General features: G+C 38.0%; 1 protein-coding gene across 1 annotated transcript; it reads right to left on the reverse strand.

The window, feature by feature from the left end:
* Positions 1–192: 192 nt before the first annotated feature.
* fus (FUS RNA binding protein) lies at positions 193–22,285 on the reverse strand. The gene is made up of 15 exons (XM_041973514.1): positions 22,136–22,285; positions 21,256–21,280; positions 20,771–20,976; positions 20,520–20,691; positions 19,042–19,265; positions 18,536–18,728; positions 12,518–12,552; positions 7,014–7,055; positions 5,996–6,105; positions 5,389–5,518; positions 5,148–5,246; positions 4,925–5,060; positions 4,688–4,785; positions 2,864–2,996; positions 193–1,918 (listed from the first exon to the last, which is right to left on the reverse strand). Exons 1-15 carry the CDS (start codon positions 22,146–22,148, stop codon positions 1,879–1,881), a joined length of 1,656 nt encoding a protein of 551 aa, XP_041829448.1. The 5' UTR covers positions 22,149–22,285; the 3' UTR covers positions 193–1,878.
* Between the last annotated feature and the right edge of the window lie 1,534 nt (positions 22,286–23,819).

The following is a 23,819-nucleotide window of genomic DNA, read 5'->3' on the forward strand; positions in this document are numbered from 1 at the left end:
CACACAGAGTCGTTTGTCCATTCGGATACAGAGTAGTAAAAATGGTGGCACAAATATGGCAGCTGCCATGTATTTTGTTCAGAAAGTGGTTTAGAAGATTTGTGCAGAAAACTATTAATCTGAAATATTAATGTTAAATTAATATTTAACAGTTTGAACATTTTTGAAGTTTTTGTTTGTAGTTTTAGTAGAAGTTTTAGAAAGTGGACATTTTTGTCCTTAAAGACTCAAGAGGGTAGTAAATTAAACTCTATTGACATTGTCAGGCGATGTCAGAGGGTTAATGATATATTACACTTTTCAGTCATTTTGTTACATACCCCCCCGGATACCCCCTTTAAGTTTTTATTATCAGATCGGGATTGTATATCAAACAGCTTAGGACTGCTCAGAGGTGGGTAGAAGAGCCAAAAAATGTATTTAAGTAAGTGAAGCATTACTTCAAAACAACATTTCTCAAGAAGTCAAAAGTAGTCATCCAAAAAATTTATTCGAGTATGAGTAGGAAAGTATTTGGTTAAAACTACTCAAGTACTGACTTAACTGTTTGATTGTACGTCTGATTTCTGTTTTAGAAAATATGTAAACAGACGCAATACTTGTTAACTAATGCTAATTAATTTTTCCACAGAAAATGTATAGTGGTCTGATTAGTGTAGGCAGCACTTGATGAAATGTAGGACCAAATATAATCTGTTTGGGCTTTTTCCTAAATTCCGCATTTTTATTTATTTTTCTACCTGAATTCTGTGTTTTACTCTGTAACCGCATGTTTTCCAGAGTTGGTGTGTCTAACTATGTGATAGATGTACATATTTCACCAGTTCAACAGGAAAATATATTTTTTCTTTAAGATATTCTGGTTCTAGAGGCCTTAATGAGATTGTTGCTGGACAGGAAAGGGGGTCAGAGACGAGGGGGGGTCACCTGCAGCAAAGTGCTCCAGTGTTTGTGGCAATCTGACTGCATGGATAACTGACTGGTGCTGCATATCTGTCAAAAATCAAACAAATTTATTTGAATACATGCTAAAAAAAAAAAAGTAAGGAGTAAGAGTAGTGTTTTTTCTTCACAAATTTACTTAAGTAAAATTAAAAAGTTGCAGTAAAACTACTCTTTAAAAGAACTTTTTTTAAAAAAAGGTTACTCAAGTAAATGTATCTCGCTACTACCCACCTCTGGAACTGATATACAGACTATTTATATCATAGATCAGAAAACTGGTCAAATCAGTAATTCTATATATAAACACACTATTTATGACCACTAAACACATTAAATATTATTAAAAATAAATATCAGATGTTGAATATGATGAAATGAATAGTAACCTGTGTCCCTCTCGTGTACTTTCGAGTATAATCGCTTCAAACACTGTAGTGTAGTGTAGATGCTGAAAGTCCCAGTAAAAAGATAAAAACAACATAACTGCGGCTTTTTAAGTCTGATCATCTCTAAACCTCTGAGCCTCTTCACATTAATCCTTTACCAGCTGATTTCAAGCCTAACTGAAAGGAAAAATGAGAATTTAGCTGCCTGGAACAAACGTTTTGCTTACATCATCGTTCCCCTGAATCTGTACGACACTGGTTTAGAGTTTGGTTAGTAAAATACAGCAGAATGATCCTTTAGGTATCTGGAACTGCTTCCAGATGTGCTGATGGTGTATGAAACACCACAATCGCTGGACTGATGGTTACACACCACTGTGTTTTTAAGATGTTTTCCTTGTTTACCTAAAAGTTCTGCTGAGCAGACGGATTGAGCCCAAACAACAAATAAAAAGTCACATTTTCCTACACAATGAAGAAAGGGATCCAGAGCTGTATAAAAGGAGGGAGGTGAGACTGAGGAGGTGAGACGTCTCTGAAGAACGACTCAGTATGGACGGCCCCGCCGCTCCTGCCTGCGGTCCCCCCTGAAATGAGAACAGAACGATTGCCTCGTCAACATCCAACCAATCACCATGACTTTTGATGATGCAAAGACTGAAGAGGCATCTGGATCCATACAGAGACTTTCTGATTTGACATGACTTCATGCAAACAGCTGAACTACCATTTAGATGTGTTCTTACTGGGTTTTAGGAAAATTTTATTATACTGTGCAACAAATAGCTTTAAAATTCATAGAAATATTCTTGTTTATTTCTGCATGTTTTTTAAGTTAATGTCACTGAGATAGTGAGCAGATCTCCAGATCTGTCACCTTGCGTGACAGATCTGGAGGTTTTTCACCTGCCTCAGCTTGACCCAGCTCATTTACAGCTGGCTCAGTGCACACAGCAGGAGGAGGCGGCCATGAACTTCCTCATTGGGAAGTTGGCTGCTGTGGATATGATATGGAATCTCCTATAGTCGCAAATGATGCGTCGGTAAAAACAAAGAAAGCCAGCTGTAAAATAAAATCTCTGTATCAAGAATGTTTGATTTGGGAAAATGCAGCAGCGATAAAACCCAGCTGTTGGCTCACTGGAAATGTTAAAACAGCAAATTTTACTAAACTGACTCATCAGGACCCTTGTTATTGAATAGAAGACAAGGTTTTGCATGAAACTCGCAATCAGTAGAAAACCAGGCTTTAAAAGCCGCCTTCATAATAAATAGCTCAACAAACTATTTATTATATTATCATTTATTTAAATTCCATCTACGTTTCAGAGCTGGGCAAGTTAACACATTATTATCATTTTAACGTATTAATTAACTAATTATTTTATAACACAATAAAGTTGTTTTTTAAATCCATGCTTAGTGGCTCTGAATACACACAAACTATGGAACACACGATGGGGTACTGGACTGGGATCTTCATCACTGATCAAGTAATCAAGACTCATTAAGGTTTTTTAGGAGCACCTGACCTTGCATCCATCTTTCCTGGACCAAATCCTCCTCGCTCGCCTCCCCGACCACCTCTGAAGCCGCCTCGGTCGTTGCCTCGACCTCTGAAACCACCGCGATCAAAGCCCCCTCTGCGGTCTCCGCTGTAACCTCCTGACAGCAGATAAATGTGTCCGTTTAGATGTATTTCTCATTGTTCAATGAGAAATACGTATTTTAAAGGTTTACTGGCTCTTACTGCTGAAACAAAAAAAATTTGATTATCGAGCAAAACTTAATTTATTTTTGTAAAAAGTTAAACTAATATATTATATAGACGCATTACATGCAAATTGAGATATTTCAAACATCTTTTTGTTATAATTTTGATGATTATGGCCGACAGCTTATAAAAACCCAGAAATCTAAATCTCAGAAATTAGAATAGTGTGAAAAGGTTCAGTGTTGTAGCCTCTTAGTGCCAAACTCTAACCAGCTAGTTAACCCCAAACACCTGCAAAGGACTGCTGAGCATTTAAATGATCTCTCATCTATTTCAGTAGAATTAACAATCATGGGGAAGGTTGCTGACCTGACAGTTGTGCAGAAAACCATCATTGACTCCCTCCATAAGGAAGGAAAGCCTCAAAAAGTAAATGCAAAAGAAGTTGGATGCTCTCAAAGTGCTGCATCAAAGCACATCAATAAAAAGTTGAGTGGAAGAGAAAAGTGTGAGAAAAGGTGGAACAACCAGCAGGGATGAAGCAGCCTGGAGAGGATGGTCAGGAATAGGCCGTTCAGAAATGTGGGGGAGCTTCACAAGGAGTGGACTGAGGCTGGAGTTAGTGCTTCCAGAGCCACCACACACAGATGGATCCTGGATCTGGACTTCATATGTTGTATTTCTCTTGTCAAGCTGCTCCTGAACCAAACACACTATCAGAAGCGTCTTACCTGGACTAAAGAGAAACCGAACTGGTCTGCTGAGCAGCGGTCCACAGGGCTCTTTTCTGATGAGGCAATTCTGCATCTCATGTGGAAATCAGGGTCCCAGAGTCTGAGTCTGGGACAGAAATGTCATGTCATGTCATCTGCTGGTGTTGGTCCACTGGGCTTTATTAAGTCCAGAGTCCACGCAGCGTCTACAAGGAGATTTTAGAGCACTCTAAGAAAAGCTTTTTGGAGACGCTGACTTTATTTTCCAGCAGGACTTGGCACCTGCCTACACAGCCACAAGAACCAGAACCTCGTTTAATGACTAAGGATTACTGGGCTGGACTGGCCAGCAGACTCTCCTGACCTGAACCCCGTAGAAAATCTATAAAGCATTGCCAAGAGAAAGATGAGACACATGAGACAGAGCAATGCAGAAGAGATGAAGGCCGCTGTTGAAGCATCCTGGTCTTCTATTCCACCTCAGCAGGACCACAGGCTGATAACATCCATGTCACGCCGCACTGAGGCAGGAATTCATGCAGAAGGGGCTCAAACTGAGTACAGAGTTCATATGCAGGACTACTCCTGAGATGGTCAACATTTCTGAATTCAATATCCTTTTTTTATTTCATGTAATATTCTAATTTTTTTACATTTAAATTTTTGGGTTTTCATAAGCTGTAAACCACAATCATCAAAATTATATTAAAAAATGCTTGAAATATCTCACTTTGCATATAATGAGTCTATAAAATGAGTTGACATAAACTGAAATAAATTAAGTTTTGATCGAAATTCTAATTTTTTTAGTTTCTCCTGTATTTCTAACGGTATTTGTGACGTTTAAATCTTTGAGGTCATGCAGGATGGCTGCTTAATGACTTAATGGTCAGAAACTGTATTTAATGTGTAAACTGAAGGTGTCTGACCTCTGTCCATGGGGGGCATCCCACCAGCATCTTCAGGTTTTGGATCTTTGCACTGGTTACACTCATTACGCCAAGAGAAGTTCAGGTTGCCACAGTTACTGAGAAGAAATGAGCAGAAAACAAACAAACAAACAAAAATTACTACAGATCAGATTCTACAGTCAGATTCACAATTTTCTTTTCATTAAATACATATGTTTTTATCCAAATCTTCCTACAGAAACAAGCTTTACTTACGGGTTTGAACACTTCCAGTCTCCAGCTCTCTGTTGTCCTGCTCCTCCACCTCCTCCTCCGCCTCCACTTCCCCCGTTACCTCCTGGAAAACCTCCACCTCGACCCCCTCCGAATCCTCCACGACCCATCGGCCCCACTGAATAAAACAACAACAGATATTTGTTGATGATGCAAGATTTAAAGTTAAGCTACAATATGATACACCAAGAGGATAAAAGCTCACCTCCTCGTCCCCGGCCTCCCCTCATGCCACCTCTGCCTCCAAAGTCAGCTCTGCGAGTGGCAAAGGACACCTTAATGGGGTTTCCATTGAAGTCTTTACCTGGAGAAGAGATGGAAATATCAGAGTGAACATGAAGAACGGACTAAAAATCCCAAGAAATGTTTTTAATGAAAAGAAAACTGCAACTAAAATTCATAGCCATAGAAACGTCCACACAGTTTAATAAAGATAAATAACTCACCGTCGAACCAGTCGATGGCAGCCTTGGCAGAGGGGGGGTCATCGAAGGAAACTGTGGCTTCCCCCTTCAGTTTCCCCGTCTCTCTGTCTGTGTACAGGTTGATCATCGGCAGGCCGGTCTTCTTGTTCACCTACAAGGATGGAGGGAAAAACCTCATCAACAGAACAAATAGTAATAATTATAACAATAATACTAAGAGGATGAAGATAATAATAGTAAATCTACTTAATAATAATAAGTAGAAAAAAATTATAAATAAGTAGAAGAAAAAAAATAAGTAGATAAAGAAAAAGAAGAAGTAAAATAATGAGAGATAGATGAAGAAAATGAGGTAAGAAGAGGATTTAGAAGAGGAGGAAGAAAAAGAAGAGGAGGTAGAACAAGAAATGGACGTTCGAGGTAGAAGTGTGTAAAAGTGTAAAAAAAAAATGGGCAGGAACTTGTGTGTAATAGTGTGAATTTTCTATAAATCAGTTTGTTTTAAAGCTGTGCTTTATTTTGCAGACCAAACACTCTGTGACCCTCTGAGAAGATAAAGGAGAACAAACTTGTGGAAGTGACTAAAAGCTAAGTGATAAAAGACTAAAAATATGGAGTGGAGAGCAACCTTAATGATCCCGATCTGTTTGAAGAAGTCAGCCACTGATTCCACAGTGTAGTCGTCTCCCATGCCTTGAACGAAGATGGTGTTGTTATCAGAGTTATCCTGGTCCTGCACTGTTGAAGGATATAAAGACAAGTTAATAAAACAAATGATTACAGCTTTAAAGGATAACAAATTCCACTGGTTGGGGAGGAACCCAAGAAAATTCTTAGGCAACTATTATAATTGGAAATTATGTGTTTGTAATATCTGTGTGACAGGAAACTTCTGAAAGAGACCATAAAAATGTTAAATATTTGGTAGATAATGGCTTAAGACAACTATGATCTTTGAAAAAGGCTGGGTGTTGTTGATATGGGTGATATTGTCAAGAAGTTTCAGGAAAGCATACTTGGTGGTGTATTCAGAATTAGTGAGGACATCAAAGTGCATAAGGCTAGGGTCACACTGAAGGACATAATGCTCAATCCGGATTTTTTTGAGAGTCCGTTCACATTTCCAATTAAATGCGACTTGCATGTGATCTCCTGTATGAACCTTATGCGCACCAAAAGTGTCCCGCATGCGTAGAAGACACGACGACGTGACAGTGAGTGTGCGTGTGACATCTTCGTGTTTGCGGAAGTAAATATGGACGGTAACAGCAGAGCTTATGTTGCAATTTTTAATTTATTATCCAACCGTAGCCAGCACATTTTCAATGGCATCATTTTAAGGAGGAGATTGCAGAAGAGGAGAGGTCGGATTAATGCGACCTGGCTGTTCAGACTGAAGTCGCATGGCAAAAGATCAGATAAGTATCGGATTTAGGACCACATATCCAAGTGGCCTGGGTCGCATTTGAAAAAATCGGATCTGTGTCATTCAGACTGTCATGAAAAGAGTAGATACAGGTCGCATAGGGGCCAAAAAAGTGGTATTTGGGTCACTTCAGCCTGCAGTGTGAACCTAGCCTTAGTTGTGTCGGACCTACATCACATGAATGACTGAAAAACGTGGGTAACAAAGATGGTCCACTTACTGAAGCCGGGTCCTCCATGTCCAGGTCCCAGGTCTCTTGGTCCTTAACAGGAAAAAAAAAAAAAATATCCAAACATGAATTGCGGAAAGGAAAATTTTTTACAACAATTATCAAACACAAATTACCATTAATTATCGATTGCTCTATAATAAACATATAGTATCAGGGGACTTGCCCACCACAGTCTGAGCAGCTATCTGAGTTGTTGAAGGTAACATATGGGGTGCCACAGGGCTCAGTACTTGGGCCATTGCTTTTATATTCTATATCCATGATTTATGTTTATGGCAGTGTGTATCTGTTCATGTTAATGTGTTTATTTTCTTCCATATGGAAGAAGAGTAGGTGTTATGCAAGCATCTGCTTCACCCTTCTGGTTCATCTTGTTTATTGTTTCGTACTTCTTACTTGCCTTCAGAGTAAGAAGAACCAATAAACCAATCTTAATCAATCAAACCACACAAACGGTCTCTTTGATTTACAACAAGTCCTCAGTGACATAGTTGTGCTTCTAGTACATACATTTACCAAGACAAAATACAGTTTATCAACCTGGATTTTATCTTTTACGGTCATCATGCTTCACGGCATTTAAGCAACCTCATGTTGAGTTTACAAACCAAGCTCATTCATGTTTGACCCACTGCCTTCCAGGTGATTTTAAGCATATCAGGGAGCCATTTCATTGGTCTCTGTAGTTGATTTGTTCCATCGATGAACAGGTTGACTGCTGTAATTGTGACACTTTCAGCGCAGCCCCACATGGGCTCTTCAACTTTTTCTTTGTGCTTTTCAATGTAGAGTGAACCAACCAAGACCATCACCTCTGGAAACCAGGTCTAACACACTGAAATACAATCCTCTTTTTTCCGGTGAACTCCTTCAGCTCACTCAGTTATCCATGTCATTCATTTTTCCTTTGCTTATGCAATGTTTTTGTACAATGCAAAACAGGATTCTTGGAGGAAAAGAACACGATGTCAGACTGAGAACCTGACTGAACCAACTATGAATCCAACTTTAAGTGTTGGAAGAGTTTTCAGAGCTTAAGCAAACACACAACTTGAACTTGATGTTGTTTAATTGGCAACTTGACTCACCAGAACATCAGAATCTGGACAAACGTCCCCTCTTTTTAACAAATGTTTGTCATCAGACCTCAGAGACACATCTGTGGCGTCGACACAACCAGCTGTACCTCTCACTGGGAATGACGGAGACACCAGAAAAAAAACATTTTCTGAAAACAAAAGTGACTCAATAACCTGAGCAGGTAGTGCCAGTCTAATCACCATTTTCCTCCCTGACCTTTGTTACCATGAAACAGGTTTGTGCAAACTACTCCATTACTTATTGGATTTCCATCCTGTTTTTTTTTGTTGTTGTTTTGATTTGTTTTTATTTGGGTTGTTTTTTTATTTTTTTTTTGCAAAATAATTTACTTGTTTACTCGTTTTTCCGAGTGTGTTTATTGAGGGAATGTTTTTTTCTTATCTAAAATATTTGTTGTCTTATTTGCTTTCTTTTTTAATGTTTACAAAAACAAAGTGTTCAAAAATAATACAGTGTTAATGTCAGGTATATGAACAAGGGCATTTATTTGCATGCTGGTAAGATGCAGGACAAAGTTTCCTTCAACACAAATGCAGCCATCATTATTAAACCTGTGCTTGTCCAAGTCAAAATGTTATTTGATATTGCAGAAGCAGCAAATCTTTAATATACTGTGCAGCTCCAGTATAGGTACTAAAAACTCCCACTCTCACAGTAGAAATAACTGGTTTGAAGCCAGTTTGCAGAGGGTGCAGAGCCAGGGATGAGGATTACGAAGGATCCTCACCACTCCAAACTATTTCAAACAAACTCTGTGGTCACACGACCCAAGCAGACACCCAGAGAAAACTTCTGAACTCCGGCCTTCAAGCCGTCAGCGTCATCTGACACATTTTTAAATGAAAAGTTTGTATAGATCTGTTTATTGTTTGTACAGAGCCATTTAAAGTTTACAGTAAAGCTAATTTTACAACTGACATTTTGACAGAAAACTGCCGTTTGTAACAAGTAAAACCTTCACATCCTTGAATAAGCATGTCCAAAAATGCTATTTGACCCAATTAGCTCTATTGTATGACTCCTGCGGCTCCATCTATTCCTGTGTGCTGTGAAGCATACAGTAATGATTTTGTCAATTTTCTAATTGATTAGATCAAAGATGCTGATGCGAAGTTCAGTCAAGTATTCTTGTCTTCTGTACTTTTACTCCTGTGATGATATATGTCTCCTCTTGTAACCAAAATGTAACTTCATTTTAAAACCTAAAAATAGAAATAAAAATGTGGTTCTTCAAAAACGAGAACAAATTTGCTATAGTAGATATTTTTCAGAAATTAGAAGTTGTCTTTCCGAAAGGCCTCGTAAAGTTTGCGACTCTAAACAAGTTTTATTTAGCTGGGCTGAGGGAAATGGCTCTTTGGACTTTAAAGATTGCAGAACTCTGTCCTAAGTGGTAGTTTTTCAGCAGGACCAGATCTAATGTGGTATGGGTCCCCAAAAAACAGTGGATTCGCTCTTTTTGTATATCACAGATCAGAAGCTAACGTCCAGCTGCTTCTCTGAACATTTCTTCCATCCACGCTCATAGACAGTTAATAAAACAAGCCTGATGTTATTTACCTTACTATCATTTCTGTACAAGGTCACACACTCACAATTCTCCTTTGCCCTGATGTGCAGATAGGTGTGCACGCTCACATAGGTGCGGACATTCCCATCAGTGGACAGACAAGAGAGTATGTCTCTGAAAATATGTGTCATAAATATCAGGTAATAACCAGGCTCTTCAACTCCACCAACAAAACTGAGGTACCAACATTTACAGCTACAGTATTCACCAACATCTCCGCTCAATCTTATCTAAAGAGCCGACTGCGTAGATCTAGACTGCAGCTGGATCTCAACTACACCTTTTCCAAGGCCCTGGTTGACCTTTTGTTTTGTTTTGTTTTTTTTTTCCTATTTTGTTTGACCATTTTTAGTGTATAAACAGACAATAACAATAGTCAGGCTCAGACATATACAAAAAAGAAGAAAAGAAAACATTAGGTAAATTAATAAACAGTAAAACTGTCAGTCACATAAATACATCATGTACACACCCAGGGAGCGTAGCCAGACGAGGCTCTCACTTTGACACGATTGTGTCTAAGTAAGCAAGAAATGGGTCCCAAGTAACAGAAAACTTTCCAAGAGAGTTAGACCTCTTCCCATTTGTATGACAAAGGTCATATCTGCTAGCCATCTTTGAAAAGAGGGGGGACAGGTAGACTTCCAGTCCATCAGGATGAGCCTTTTAGCAACAATAATCCCCAGTACCAGAGACTGTCACTTTGCTTTAGGCAGGTTTGCTGTAGCCTGCGAGAAGCCGAGGATGACAAGTTCTGCATCTGTTTGGAAAGTTATCTTTTAAGCCTTGGAGAACCAGTGAAATAACTTGTCCCAGAATTCAGTCAATACTGTGCAGAACCAGAAGGAATGAGACAGAGTGCCCTCTGCCACGTGACATGTCACACATTAGTGAGACCGAGGGATCAATCTTATGCAGCCTGAGTATAGAATAATGAAAGCGGTGAACAACCTTAAACTGAATTAATTGGTATCTGCTGTTAACCAAGCAGGATGATATCAGGGCCACACTTTCGCTTCACACAGCTTCTGACACCTCAATACCCAGATCCTCCTCCCAAGTCTCCCTTATTTTATCTGTAACAACCACAAAGCAGTCATTTGATATATATATGCTTCCTTTAGTTCAGATAATAAAACATTTCAGTGATGGTTTCCATCATCTCTATGCTGATGATAAACAGCTATTCTGCTCATTAAAACCCCATGAGATCCAAAAACTGTCCTCTTTAGTAAACTGACTTGTTTATTTAATAGTCTTGTATCTTTTTAATGGTCTTTTATTCATCTTTTATGCACTTATTTACATTCAAATCTCAGATGAGTACTCACTTTCCATGTTGCACATTTTGTATTGTCCATTGTCTGTTTAGGGTTTTAATGCATTTCGGTTTTGTAGAAACATGATGGATGGTTTCTCCTATTTTACTGCAAAACAAATCTACCTTTGGGTATCAATAAAGTTACCTTGACCTTGACAACTTGTCTCAATAAGAAGGAGCTAGCCCATCATCAGACGATCCAGAACTCTGCTGAGAAACTTCTGACTCGCTCAAAAATGATGAGCTTATATAACCATGTCAGTTGATCTTAGAATCAATTTTAAAATTTTGGTCTTAACATACAGCGCTCATCATGGTCAGGCTGAAATGCTTCAGTTGTACTCGTCCTGTCGCAGTTTGAGGTCATCCAATCAGAATCTTTTAATGGTCGCACGCACTTGCTTTAGAACTCAAAGAGGCCAATCTTTCCAAGCAGTAGCTCCCAGATTGTGAAATGATCTGCCTCTATCTTTATGTAGTTTTTTAAAAAGTTGCTGAAAACATTTTTATTCCTACAAGATTTTAGTTAGACCATGACTGCTTTTGTGTGTTTTATGTTTATATATATATATATATATATATATATATATATATATATATATATATATATAAGCATTACTTACTTTAATGGAAATCATGGTGTTTTTTGCTGTGATTGCACTAATTTACCATGTGAAATGATTACAGTATCTGTCTATGCAGATTTGGTTTCTACCAAAACAACGTGTCTGACAAACGTAATGTTGTTGAGAGAAACAAGTATTTCAAGTTTACCACCATGAAATACCTATCAGACACATTACTGGCTACACTGGTTCCCTTGCATCACCTCCAATTGTTCCTGATAGACAGACCTTCCCATACAAAAGCCTACCAATAGCAAACGAAAAACATTCAATACATCTGATAAAACAACACATTAATAAACAATCATTGTGGTCAACTTATATGACCACAGTGTTCCCGATCAGGTCATTTTTCCTTCATCCAACCAGTTTTTTAAATCATTCAGCTCTCATGTTTGTTAAACAGACAAGCTGGTGGAAAATTCTGAAAACCACTTTTTACATCCTAGATATCAATGGTTGTTCCATCCATTTAACCTGCATAATGTTGATAAATGTGAGCCATGATGTCCAACACATTAAAGTTTGTAACTTTTTCACATTTCACCTAATACTGTATTCCAACACAGTGTTAATAATTCACAGTAGATCAGAGCAGCTCTGAGACCCCGTTTGTTAAAACTCCACGACAGGAGCAGAACAACAACCTGTTAAGCTCAGGTGAAACTAGAACGCCTTCACCAGAAACCTCCGGTCACCTGAGTTTGTCAACTATTAACGAGCATGCCCAGTGTTCTTACCTGTGCAGCCATGCAACCTGTGCAGCCTGTGCGTGCTGCAGTCGTGTTTATCTCGCAGTTTGTGTCTACCTTCTCTTTAGCTTCCACACATCAAACTTAAACCCCTCTGTTTGTGTTTTTGTTTTGCCACTTACCACCAAACTTATTGAATCCTCCACGATCGCCCATTCTGATGAAGAAGAAAAAAACATTGAAGTCTGGCGCTCACAGCGATTTCCCTCAGTGGGTTGTGGGTAACTTTCACTCTCACAGTCTCTTCTTTAAACCCACACCTCTTCGTCGACTCTCCCCCCACTAAAACCCAACTTAATCTCCTTCAGTCTTCTTCACAGACCTCAAGAACAATAGGCCAGTTTAAAGACCTTGTTTTTGTGTTAATAAGCAACTGAAATCACCAAGTTCAATAAACTTGTATTTGTTTAATCATATAACAATTGACCAACCCAAACATTTACATCTTTGATCCCAGGATGGCTGCAGGTAGTTTTAATGTTTTAGACAAACTTTACACTCTTTAATTCACATAAGTTTGCAACTTTTCTCCCAAATTATTTGAATTTTTGTTTGCTTCATCCAACTACAAGAGGACTGTTGACTATCTGTAAATTTCCCCTTATTATTATTTCCCAAAGGGCAGGAAGCCAGCCTGCAGAGAGGAAAAACCCTAGGAGAAGATTCAGAGATTGATTAAAGCAGAGAATGGCAGTGATGCTGTCTGGGCTGGTTGGGGAGGTGATGGTTATATATAGTGAAATATTGGTTTGTAGGTAGAGGCAAAGCCATGAAAACACGTCTAGAGTTGTGATGGAAAAGACAAACATGATGGGGAGAACACATCTGCTCTTAAACATAATACAACATTATACAGAAATAGGTTGATTTTGGGCCACCTTGTTTTTGAGTTATACCTCCTTTTGCATTATCTTTGCTAAAACAGATCATATGGTCACTTCATAGAGTGGTGGAGATTTCATATAATACGAAATCTTATTTTTTCCAAAGGAAAATACTTTATAACCCATACAGACTAAGTTAAAAGGTATTTTTTTAACTATTTTTTGTAACTCTGACATTTTACATTCTTTACAAAAGTATTCAGACTTCTTGACATCCAGATTGAGATTAGAAATTTTTGTGCCTGAGTACCGCAGATCCAATTAATATTGCATATAGAAACACAAAAAAAAAACTCCAAGAACTGCCTCCAGAGCCAAGAACAGTAGTGAGACTTCAAGCAGGGAGAAGATGTAAACCTATTTCAGTGGTCAGTGGTCCAATTATTGGATTCTTCATACAGGTCATTGTGGTTGAACATGGAATAAAAGGCACGACAGGCCAGAGTTTAGAGTTTATCAAACAGTATTTAACCTCTTCTTGATGAGGCCTATTTTTATGCTTCCTGTCTGAAATGGCATACCTAAAATAAATAAAATATAGCTTCACAACTACAGTGGCTGTATGTATAATCTTGGTCTCGGCAGAAAACTGAGACATGAGATTACTACAGAAGTGTCAGAATATATGTTATTGTGTCAGAGTAAATCATATGGGTAAAGAGATATCTCTCCCCTAAAAGAAAACCAGAGGATAGTAGCCCAATTCACATAGGAATTAGTAAAGTAGTCCAAGGAATGAGCAACATAGTCCAAGAAATTAGTAAAATAGTCCCAGGAATCAGTAAAGTAGTCCTAGGAATGAGTAAAACCGTTTTTCTTACATTCCCATGTGATTGCTTAGGTCAAATTGTGTTTGGTTAGGATGCCAATACTTGGTAGTTTTTTTTAGTTGAGTTTCCCGTAATTTTGATATGTTGCATGTTAGCATTGCTGCTTTTCTACTGTGTGCAAACATCTTCTGTACTGGATCTCATGCAGCCTGCTGTACAGGGGTTCTCTGATGAAGAGGTTAAACACTGCAAGATTCTCTGATCTGATGAGACCAAAACTGAACTAACAGTCTGTACCACAGCAGGTTCTGCTCGTCACCTGTTATATCACTACACTGAAGCACGGCGGTGGCAGTAAAATGTTATTAGACTTTCCTAAGCAGGAACTAAATAAATACAGCCAAACAATGAGGAAACATAATGACTTGAGTGACCTGAGAAGATCTGAAGAAGAATGATAACACTGTCCACATCTGGGTTTGTGGAAACAGCAGATTTAATCAGAAAGAATGTAAACTGTTGTTTAAGAGATGTCTACTGATTACAGAAGGACATGAATACAATAGCCACATTTCCTGGAGTCATTATGGGTTATTGAGTGTTCCAGGCAAAGTGCCAGAATCTGAAAACCTTTTTGAAAAGACTGTTTCCTTTTTTATCCTACAAGATTAGTTCTAACCTTTAGAAACATTGGTAGTTTTTTTACGTAAACGTTCCTCAGTTTATAGATCCTCTACAGAGATCCCACAAAAACATTTGAAAATTTCAATAAAAAAAAAAAGGTTGATGTCAACTGAATGATTTGGCTTCTCTATGGCCAAATCATGGTTTCAGCATCTTTGAATCAACGAGGACTTTGCAGACGTTTTTTATTCATACTACAATTTGGCTTAGCCGTGCTGAAGGTTTCCAGCTCCATTTTTATACTTAAATCTAGTGGGGGTGGGATATCTGTAAACAAAACGGTTAGCTAGCTGCCTGATAGGTGTCCTTGTAGTATTTCAATAATGAAGGTTTAAGGTGTATTTCCTCATAGAGTCCACTCAAAACAACCCTTTATGAGGTTTTTTTCTTCTTCTTGTTATTTTCTGGGTGTGTTTTCATAGAGAGGTTGATCAAGGTGAATGCTCAGTCAACATGCACAGTCTGCACAGAAAACAAATCTTTGATCTGCAAGTGAACAGCCAGCAATGGACCATGTGAACCCTCGGGGTCAAATCCACAGGCTGTGTGAACAAGCCAATAACTGCAGAAACCATGACTTGGCCTTTAAAGAATACAATGATGATCAAAGGGAAAGAAGACATGATGGATTATAAATACATACATAAAAAGGGAAACTAGTATCACAGAGTTTGCCATCAACACTTTTGAGCTTACATATACAATCCAACCTACAAAAAAACAAAAACATCCACTTACCACACCAGTGTTTGTCTCATAGCTCCACCCATTCAGGGATGTTGTTGTAAAAACTCTGTTATTTGAATGCTCTTGAATAAGTTATTTGAGGTTTATTTTAGTTTAAATCAGTCTGCACAGAAAGCAGCTTCCAAAAACATCTGATGAGGTTTCATTGATTGTTTGCTAAATACCGTTACACCTGTAACAGTAGCAGTGACATTAAGGGTCTTGCCAAAGGACCCAACTGGAAGGTGTTATTATTCGTCCCCTGGGGGATACAAACCCTTGTCATATCCCCCAGGCCGACCAGAACAAGAATTTATTACTAACAGAACTTTGTAGAAATAACACACAGATCAACAGTGACCAAGCCTTTTCTCATCTGCACATCACTCTCCTGGCTTTCAGGTAAAAAACTTTTGGCATTGAAACAAACACACAACAGAAACTATTTACAAATTTACACATTTTCCTCATTTGCAGTTATTTCTGTTACTATTTACCTGCTATCGTCACTAAACCAACTCCAGCTCAGTGGCTTTTTGGCGCCACCGTGCATCAGAAACGTCTTCTTGGCTTTATTTCAGCCATAGAGGAGCATTATTTTTCTTCGTTTCACAAACGCATAGAACTTTCTGCTCACTGGTTGATCTTTGGCTGCTCCTGATTGGACATTACCGTCAATCTAAGCTCTCTGATTGGTGGAAAGTTGACAGAAAGTGGCTTCATCATCATTTCCAGGTCAAAATAGAGGTCTCTTAGCAACCTAGTAGTGATAGTGATCTTTTTATGATGAGAATGTGATAAAAAATTGTGTTATCATGTATTGTTGTGGATTTACCAGATAGATTCTCTGAATAAAACTACATTTTGTAGATGTATTTTAAACTTCCTGGATGGGATATAAATGCCTAGAAAACCTCCATAGATCACCTAAAGGGTAAGTTCTCCATCACATTTAACCCATAGAGTGACACACTACCGTTCCTTAGAAACTGATGATAATAGAAGAGATAGCGCAGCAGATCGGGTGGAGTTTTAAGGGTTTAACTGGTAGGTTTAGTTTTGCCGTTTTATAGCACATTCTTGTTGTTTATAACTTCGCTTTTACTCATTGAGTTTAATAATCTTATTATTAATTCCTAACAAATGATCCACTGAATGTTTATGACCAAGAAACGTTTAGTTGTCTTTGAATCGTCATACATCATGCTGTTATTGTCTTTCCACTAGACCTGCATGTGCAACCAAACCATCGTGTGATGGTTGTAAAAAGGATTTCAGTTTTTTGAGAGCTTGTTGGCTGTTGAGTCTTTTACAAAATGATGATAATCTGAAAACACAGAGCAGATGTTTGCTATCAAACATCTGTATTTGTATGGTTGACTCATAATAAACACCCTTATGGCTGCCTTGTTTTTTTTTCCCCTCACCTTTTATCATTGATGTGAACAAGGAGGTTTTGTCTGACTTGTGATTTGGAAGTTTCATCATTAGAAGAAAAATAAGCAATGGAAACAGACTTTTTTAGAGCTGAAGCTCTGACTTAACTGAAGAAGTTAAAAACAGAGGAAACATCACACTTGTGAGAAGTGACGAAACTAGAACAGAAGTACGATAGTTTCATAAATATTTTCTCCATACGTTTCCACTGTTTTCTTTTACAGTAACACCTTCATCATCAGCTTTTTGAACAAACCATCTTTAATGACAGAATTTATCTGATTTCTGTTTAAATTTGGGCTGCATTTAAATAGAAATCTTAAACAAAAGCAGAACTTGAATCGGTGAAACTGCAGGCAGACGGTCCAGCTGTAAAAGCCTGGCCTGAACTGTTAGAACCAGGTTATCTGAGCCCGCTGGTTTATGCTGTAGACAGGTTTCTATCCCTCATCATTACCACATCAATAGAGACAGTTCCACTCAAATCATTTAGGATTTGGTCCTCTGGTTTGTAATGCTGTGCCTGGTCAAAGGTAATCCTGATTTGTAACTTTATAAATGTTCTTTTGAGAACAATAAACAGAACTTGGCCATAAGGAATGCAGCACAACCCTCCTGAACACAACACTTTTGTGCATTACACTTTACACTCAGAGTGCTACAAGCCTAAAAAGATGTGCTTTGGCAATGTCATTTATTCCCTTTCCATTTTAATACAATAAGCATTTTAAACATTCCTTTTTGCACCCTGTATTAATCTGAACAATTTTAATTTTCTTGCACTTAAGTGTGTAGTGACAATTAATTCTTCTGTTATATGCAGCATCCAGCAGAAATAGCCAGATTTAAACGACTTTCCACAGTCCTTCAACAGCATCATGTTATCTGAGCTCCAACAGATCAAACACAACGTCAGAGAGGACATACTTGCATAGTGACATCACTTCCTGTTTTTTTCAAAATATTCAGTCTGTGTTGAACATAGCGGTCTTAGCATTAGCTGCTAACATGAGAGCTAATAAGCTCCTAAATAGTTTATAGGTAAATGTTTTATCCACAAAAATAATGTCAGCCCCCCCTCCCAAAAAAGGCACTTCAGTGCTTAAAATGAAACTTATAGAAAAATGCACTGCAAAATAGTCTTTAGTTCATTACTCATGCCATATTAAAAATCCAATTTTGGATCATCTCTGTGAGAGAAGCTGATTTTGGACAGAAACGAGCTCTTTGCACATGTGCAGATGTAAAACGACTAAATAAATCCGATATATGGATTTACATACATGAAGACATCAGGGTATTAGGGAGGAGAGATACATTTAGCTGTTTTTTGAGTTTGTTCAGAGTTTATGTTTATATTTTCACACCCCTGGTTGGGACATACCCAGTGCTGTTTAGCAGGATTTAAGCAGTATTTGTATTTGTGAGTAATTATGGAATCCAGCTCTGAATGCAAACCATGGTTGCCCACAGCTTTGTGACCAGGCTGTAGCACTTGGTATGACCATCTTATCTATTCTAGTTTCTGTATGTACAGTTCAGAGAGAAACCAAAGGGGAGGTAACATTTGAGTCACTGCATTCAGATTCCTTCTAACCTCCTGATATGATTGACACAATGATTTGTTTTAAACACTTACCCCATGCCTCTTCCTCTCGGTCCACCTCGGCCGCCTCTATCAAAGCCACGATCATATCCTCCTCCGCCACGACCTCCAAACGCACTGCCACGTCCCCTGCCACCACGGCCATCCTGACCTCCATAACCTCCATCATGACCACCGTAGCCTCCACCACCTCCTCCGCTCAACGGTGGGCTTTCATCTCTGTATCCTGAGAGAACATCAGGACAATCAAACCTCAGCAGAGCAACCTGTTAGATATACCTTCAGTATACGGTATTCAGTATTCAGTTACAACTGAGGCTGAAAAAATAATGTCTGGATGGTGACAGGGATTAAAAGGGTTCAGCTTCTACATGTTTATATATATATATATATATATATATATATATATATATATATATATATACATATATGCAAAAAAATTGTTTTTAAGTTAAACATAGTGCTACTTTAGTCAAAAATAAAACATATGATTGTGTAAAAAGTGGTGCACTAAACATGCAAATAAAGCTGATCCTCACCTGCACCCTGACCATACTGGCTCTGCTGACCGTAGCTCGATGGAGGCGGGGAGCTGTAGCCTGGCGGCGGGCTGTAGTGACCTACTCCATGTTGAGATGATGGTTGGTGGCTTCCACTGCCTCCATAACCACCTGCCTGACCTCCACCGCTGCCAAAACCGCCCCCACCTTGTCCACCGCTTGGTGGCTGGTTATAGCCAGGGGCTGACGAATTACTTTCATAGCTGCACAGCAAAGACGAGAATGATTTAGAGACTACAAACCACCATCTATCAGTTCATTCCAGTCATGTAGCAAGTAGCCTACAGCACCACCTGCTGACTGCACTGACGTTTTGTTCATTCAATTCCAACAAGATAATGGAAACATGTCTGATGGTCAATTTAAATCAATCAGCTGTTAAAATTTTTTCCTAAAAATTCACTTGATTATTAAATTAGAACACAACTGTTATCCTGGTAGATATACCTTCCATCTGAGTAGAAATTTTCCATCATTTAATAAAAAGTCATCAGTCAGAACTTTGTATTCACCTGCAATGACCCTTTTCTCCAAAAGGGACCTGAACAACGAGTCTCTGGGAAATAAATTACAACGACAATATTTGTGTGCTTCATTTTACCTATGCAGCAAAATCACTTTCCATACCACAAGTTCATTTATCTTTCTCTCCTCAATTTGCAACAGAAAGCACAAAAAGCTGAGCTAAAATCTGCTCTACCAATTAAAGCTATCTGGGACACTGATTTTGTTATTATTTTCTCCCTGAGAAACACCACTTGTGCCCAACCGTGATAAAAGTAAATTTAAAAGAATAGAATAAGATGGAAGGAAAAAAAAGAAGAAAAAAAAAGCCTGAACATTTTTAAGGTGTTTTTAAGGTTTCTAGATCCACCCCAGCATATAAATCCTTTCTATTACCTATAAAGAAAGAAAGACAGAAAAAAAACAGCAAAATAAGTGTGGGTGTTGACCCTCTCACCATAAAGGTTTCGGGGTTAAAACACCCACTTCCCCCACGGACAATGCTATGTCCAAGGTGACTGTAGCCCCTGATAAACATTCACATGTAAAGCTCGCACAACCTCTTTATGAGCGGTGTCTCACTCACGCTGTGACACATTTTTTCTGCTTGTAATGTATATCAATTTTCGAAAGCATAATGTGCAGAAACGGGTATTTGGTTTGTTTGATTTGCTCCTGTAAGGCTTACCATAAATGCCACTAACAGACTAATTTCGAGCCAACATTAAAGTTTCATCACTTGCAGCTGCAAAGTGCAAACTGGTTGCAAGAAGCATATAAGTGTCATTGACAACGAAGGGAAAACGTTTGGAGAAAAAATAACGGTTAAATGAATATGATTTAGAGCAACAGGTTCAGCAGTCACTTTTTTTTCTTGCATGCACGTATTTCGCTTTTTTTTTTCTCCCATCACCAATTCCCACATGTCAGAATTCCGGCTGTTCATGTCTTACCCTGCAGAGGATGAAGAGGGAGGCTGCTGCTGGCTATAACCAGAGAAAGATGATTGCTGGTTGTAGTTTGTGCTGGACGACTGGTTGTTGTTGTATCCTCCAGAGCTGTAGGACTGGTTGGAGCTATTATACCCATTGCCACCCTGGTTTGAGGGTGGAGAACCATATCCTCCTGGGAGGAAGCAGTAAATAAAGAGTAAGAGATAACAAACCTTCAGTGTCTGACTGAAATAAAGTGACAACTTGTCTACCTGACTGTGGCTGACCGTAGCTCCCATAACCACCTTGGCTGTAGGGGCCAGAGCTGCTGTCAGAGCCCTGGTTGTAGCCTCCATAGCCCTGCTGCTGGCTGTAACTCTGGCCAGATGACTGTCCATAGCCCTGGTTACCACCACCACCACCACCACCACCACCTCCTCCTCCTCCTCCTCCTCCTCCTCCACCATAGGACCCATAACTGCACAAAGCAGCCAGTGTAAAGTATTAAGAGTTAACACTTTTCCTCTATTTCAAACTTTTACTTAATCAAATCACCTCTCTGGTCAGTTTATTTTATTGATGATATAGTTTTTAAACATGATATATAAGTAAACTGACATTACTTTTCCATCACTCCCAGAGACAGTTAATTCATTTTTTCAGCATCCAACACAAAGCTTGGACACAAATTTTAGGCTCAAAATTTAATAGTTCTTCTGTGTAACAAACAAAAGAATGATTGATTGTATGAACTCACCCTTGGGCAGATGTTTGGGAATAATCTATTGAAGAAAAAGAAATGAAGCAGTGGGTTATAAATAACTAAGTAATCAGTTATGTTGATTATATGAATTAAATAAATTCTGTGTTATTTTTGTGATAGTTTGACAAAAGTAATCTGTATTCTAATAAACTCAACAACATTACCTAACAGACATCAAATACCATCATATTCTAACACAATAAAATAAAAAACAACCACTACAGTAAAATGGAAAAAAAAAAAAAGGTTAAAGTTAACCAGTTATCAAATTGTAAAAACTACACCAAACCCTTTAACTACACCAGATCACTTCCATATTAAAACTACATAGTCTGGATTGATCAAATCTGGACTAGATCCAACTAGGATAATTTCATATTTGTTTATTAAATTCACATAAAACTAGTTTCAAATTAAGGTAAATCTACGACCTCTAGATTAATTTTATTCGGGCTATACTATATGAAGTAGTTTTTGAAAACATTTATAGAAAATCGGAAGATGTCTCTGCCGATTGTCCGGTCCAAGATTCCTTAAGACCGGATTCGCTGGGAGAGGCGGGGTTGCCATCATAAACTGGGTCAGTGAAACGAGCGAGCTATTCGGCTAACGGCTAGCTCACCACAACCAAACAAAACGTAGCGGTCATTTTCTATGACACGCTCACACATTACCAGTGTTAGCTACCGTTAGCTGGCAAGGGTGTCTTACAGAGAAACAAACGTCATTATAAGGTTTTATTAAATACAAAAGCTGACAATAAAACAAAATAACGTTTTCATGCAATAATTAAGCGGCTAACTGCTAACCAGCGTCCTGTCCTTGTTAGCTAAATCTTGGTGCAGATCCTTGTTAACACAAACTTGTTTCTCACCATTAGATGCCATTTATGCGAAGAAAACAACGGTTAACGTCAAAATCTATCCAACAGTAACACAGGTAAATTTTAGGAAGATGGATGCGCGAGCGAAGACCGGCCGGCGTCCTGTTCTCCGCTGCTGATCCGTGGTTGACCACCAGGGGGCGCAGGCGAACTGAGCCGTGTTTACGTCATCGAAAAAAAATATTTTGTTTTATTTAGATAAAATGTTAATAATGAAACGAAAAAGTAAATCGTAATACCAAATATTTATATTTTATATATAAATACAGATTCATGAAAATATATAACTACATGTATGAAACAAATTTAATTTTAAACTTAATAAATTTGATTTTTCCAATATAAATTAAAAAAAATATTTTTAAAAATATTTCAAATATATATAAAAAATATAATAACTTCATATGTTAGGGGTTATATTTTGTTATGTATTTTAATTTAAATGGATTTTGTTTAATTTATTGACATAATTAATTTCGCATATGTACACATTTACATATTAGTTTACTGTTAAAGTATTTATTTAATTCTTCACTAAACAAAACAATCAATACAACATAAATTTCAAACACCTGAATAAAAAAATCTGAAAGAAGAAAATCTTAAATAATCTGCCCTTTTCACACAAATAATGAACCCAATAACAAATCAAATTTATTTAACTAAAAACAGTTGCTCACTTTCAAGATACTTATTTTACTATTATATATTATCTACACAATGCAACAGAGCAAAACAGAACAAAACAATTTAATGTCTTTCATTACTCATATTTTATGATAGTGTCTTTAATCCTTTTTTTTTAAACACAGTAATTGATTTTGCGTTTTTAGTTTCTAAAGAAACTAAATACTTCTCATTTGCATGTGTATTACAAATTCCAGATCACAAAATCTTCACCTGGAACAGAAAAATCCAGTATTTAACATTATGATCAGAGTAACTTTTCCAGATCTAGAAGTTATTTTAAATGTACATATGTGTACATTCCCATGTGTGTCGTAATCCTGACCACATGAACTGCCTCTCATTTGAAGTTACACCTATAAAGTCAAAGATAAAATAAGTTATTACCCTGTCTCGGAAATGTTTTATACAGTATCTAAATATAACAATATTAAGAATAAGTTACTTTTATTAAAAACCTGCAGTTAATGTCTTCTATGTGATGCTCACATTTACCAAATTCATCCCAAGTGCCACACTGGACCATCCGGTGAGCCAGTTTTGCCCCTGGGCCTAATGTTTGATCATCTCTGCTCACTGCAGTGTTATTGGACAGGATTTAGAAACATTAATAGAAGCAAAAGTTTGGTAATTTCAGTCAGAGGGCAATAGAAACAATACAGCTCTGTACACCGATGATAAAACTTCTGTTGTTTTTACCATCCGTTTATCCAAACAGTTGTTGATCCCAGCTGAGCTCACCTGTCTGCAGGTAAACCGAAGCAGTCTGTCGGCTCGGAGAAATTCTGGAGACGGAGCTGAGATGAACTGATGTGAAAGACAGACTGCACTGCACTCAGGCTCTACTAAAACACAGATGGACCTGCACACACTCCTAAAGAATAATGCTTTAGATAAATAATAATGCTTTAAACCTCACCCAAATATAATGGGCATAAAATTCCAATCTGAAGGTTTTACTGAGTCCTAAGTAAAATGTAAATAATTA

This window comes from Melanotaenia boesemani, chromosome 2 (assembly GCF_017639745.1).
Source record: "Melanotaenia boesemani isolate fMelBoe1 chromosome 2, fMelBoe1.pri, whole genome shotgun sequence".
Taxonomy (NCBI): domain Eukaryota; kingdom Metazoa; phylum Chordata; class Actinopteri; order Atheriniformes; family Melanotaeniidae; genus Melanotaenia; species Melanotaenia boesemani.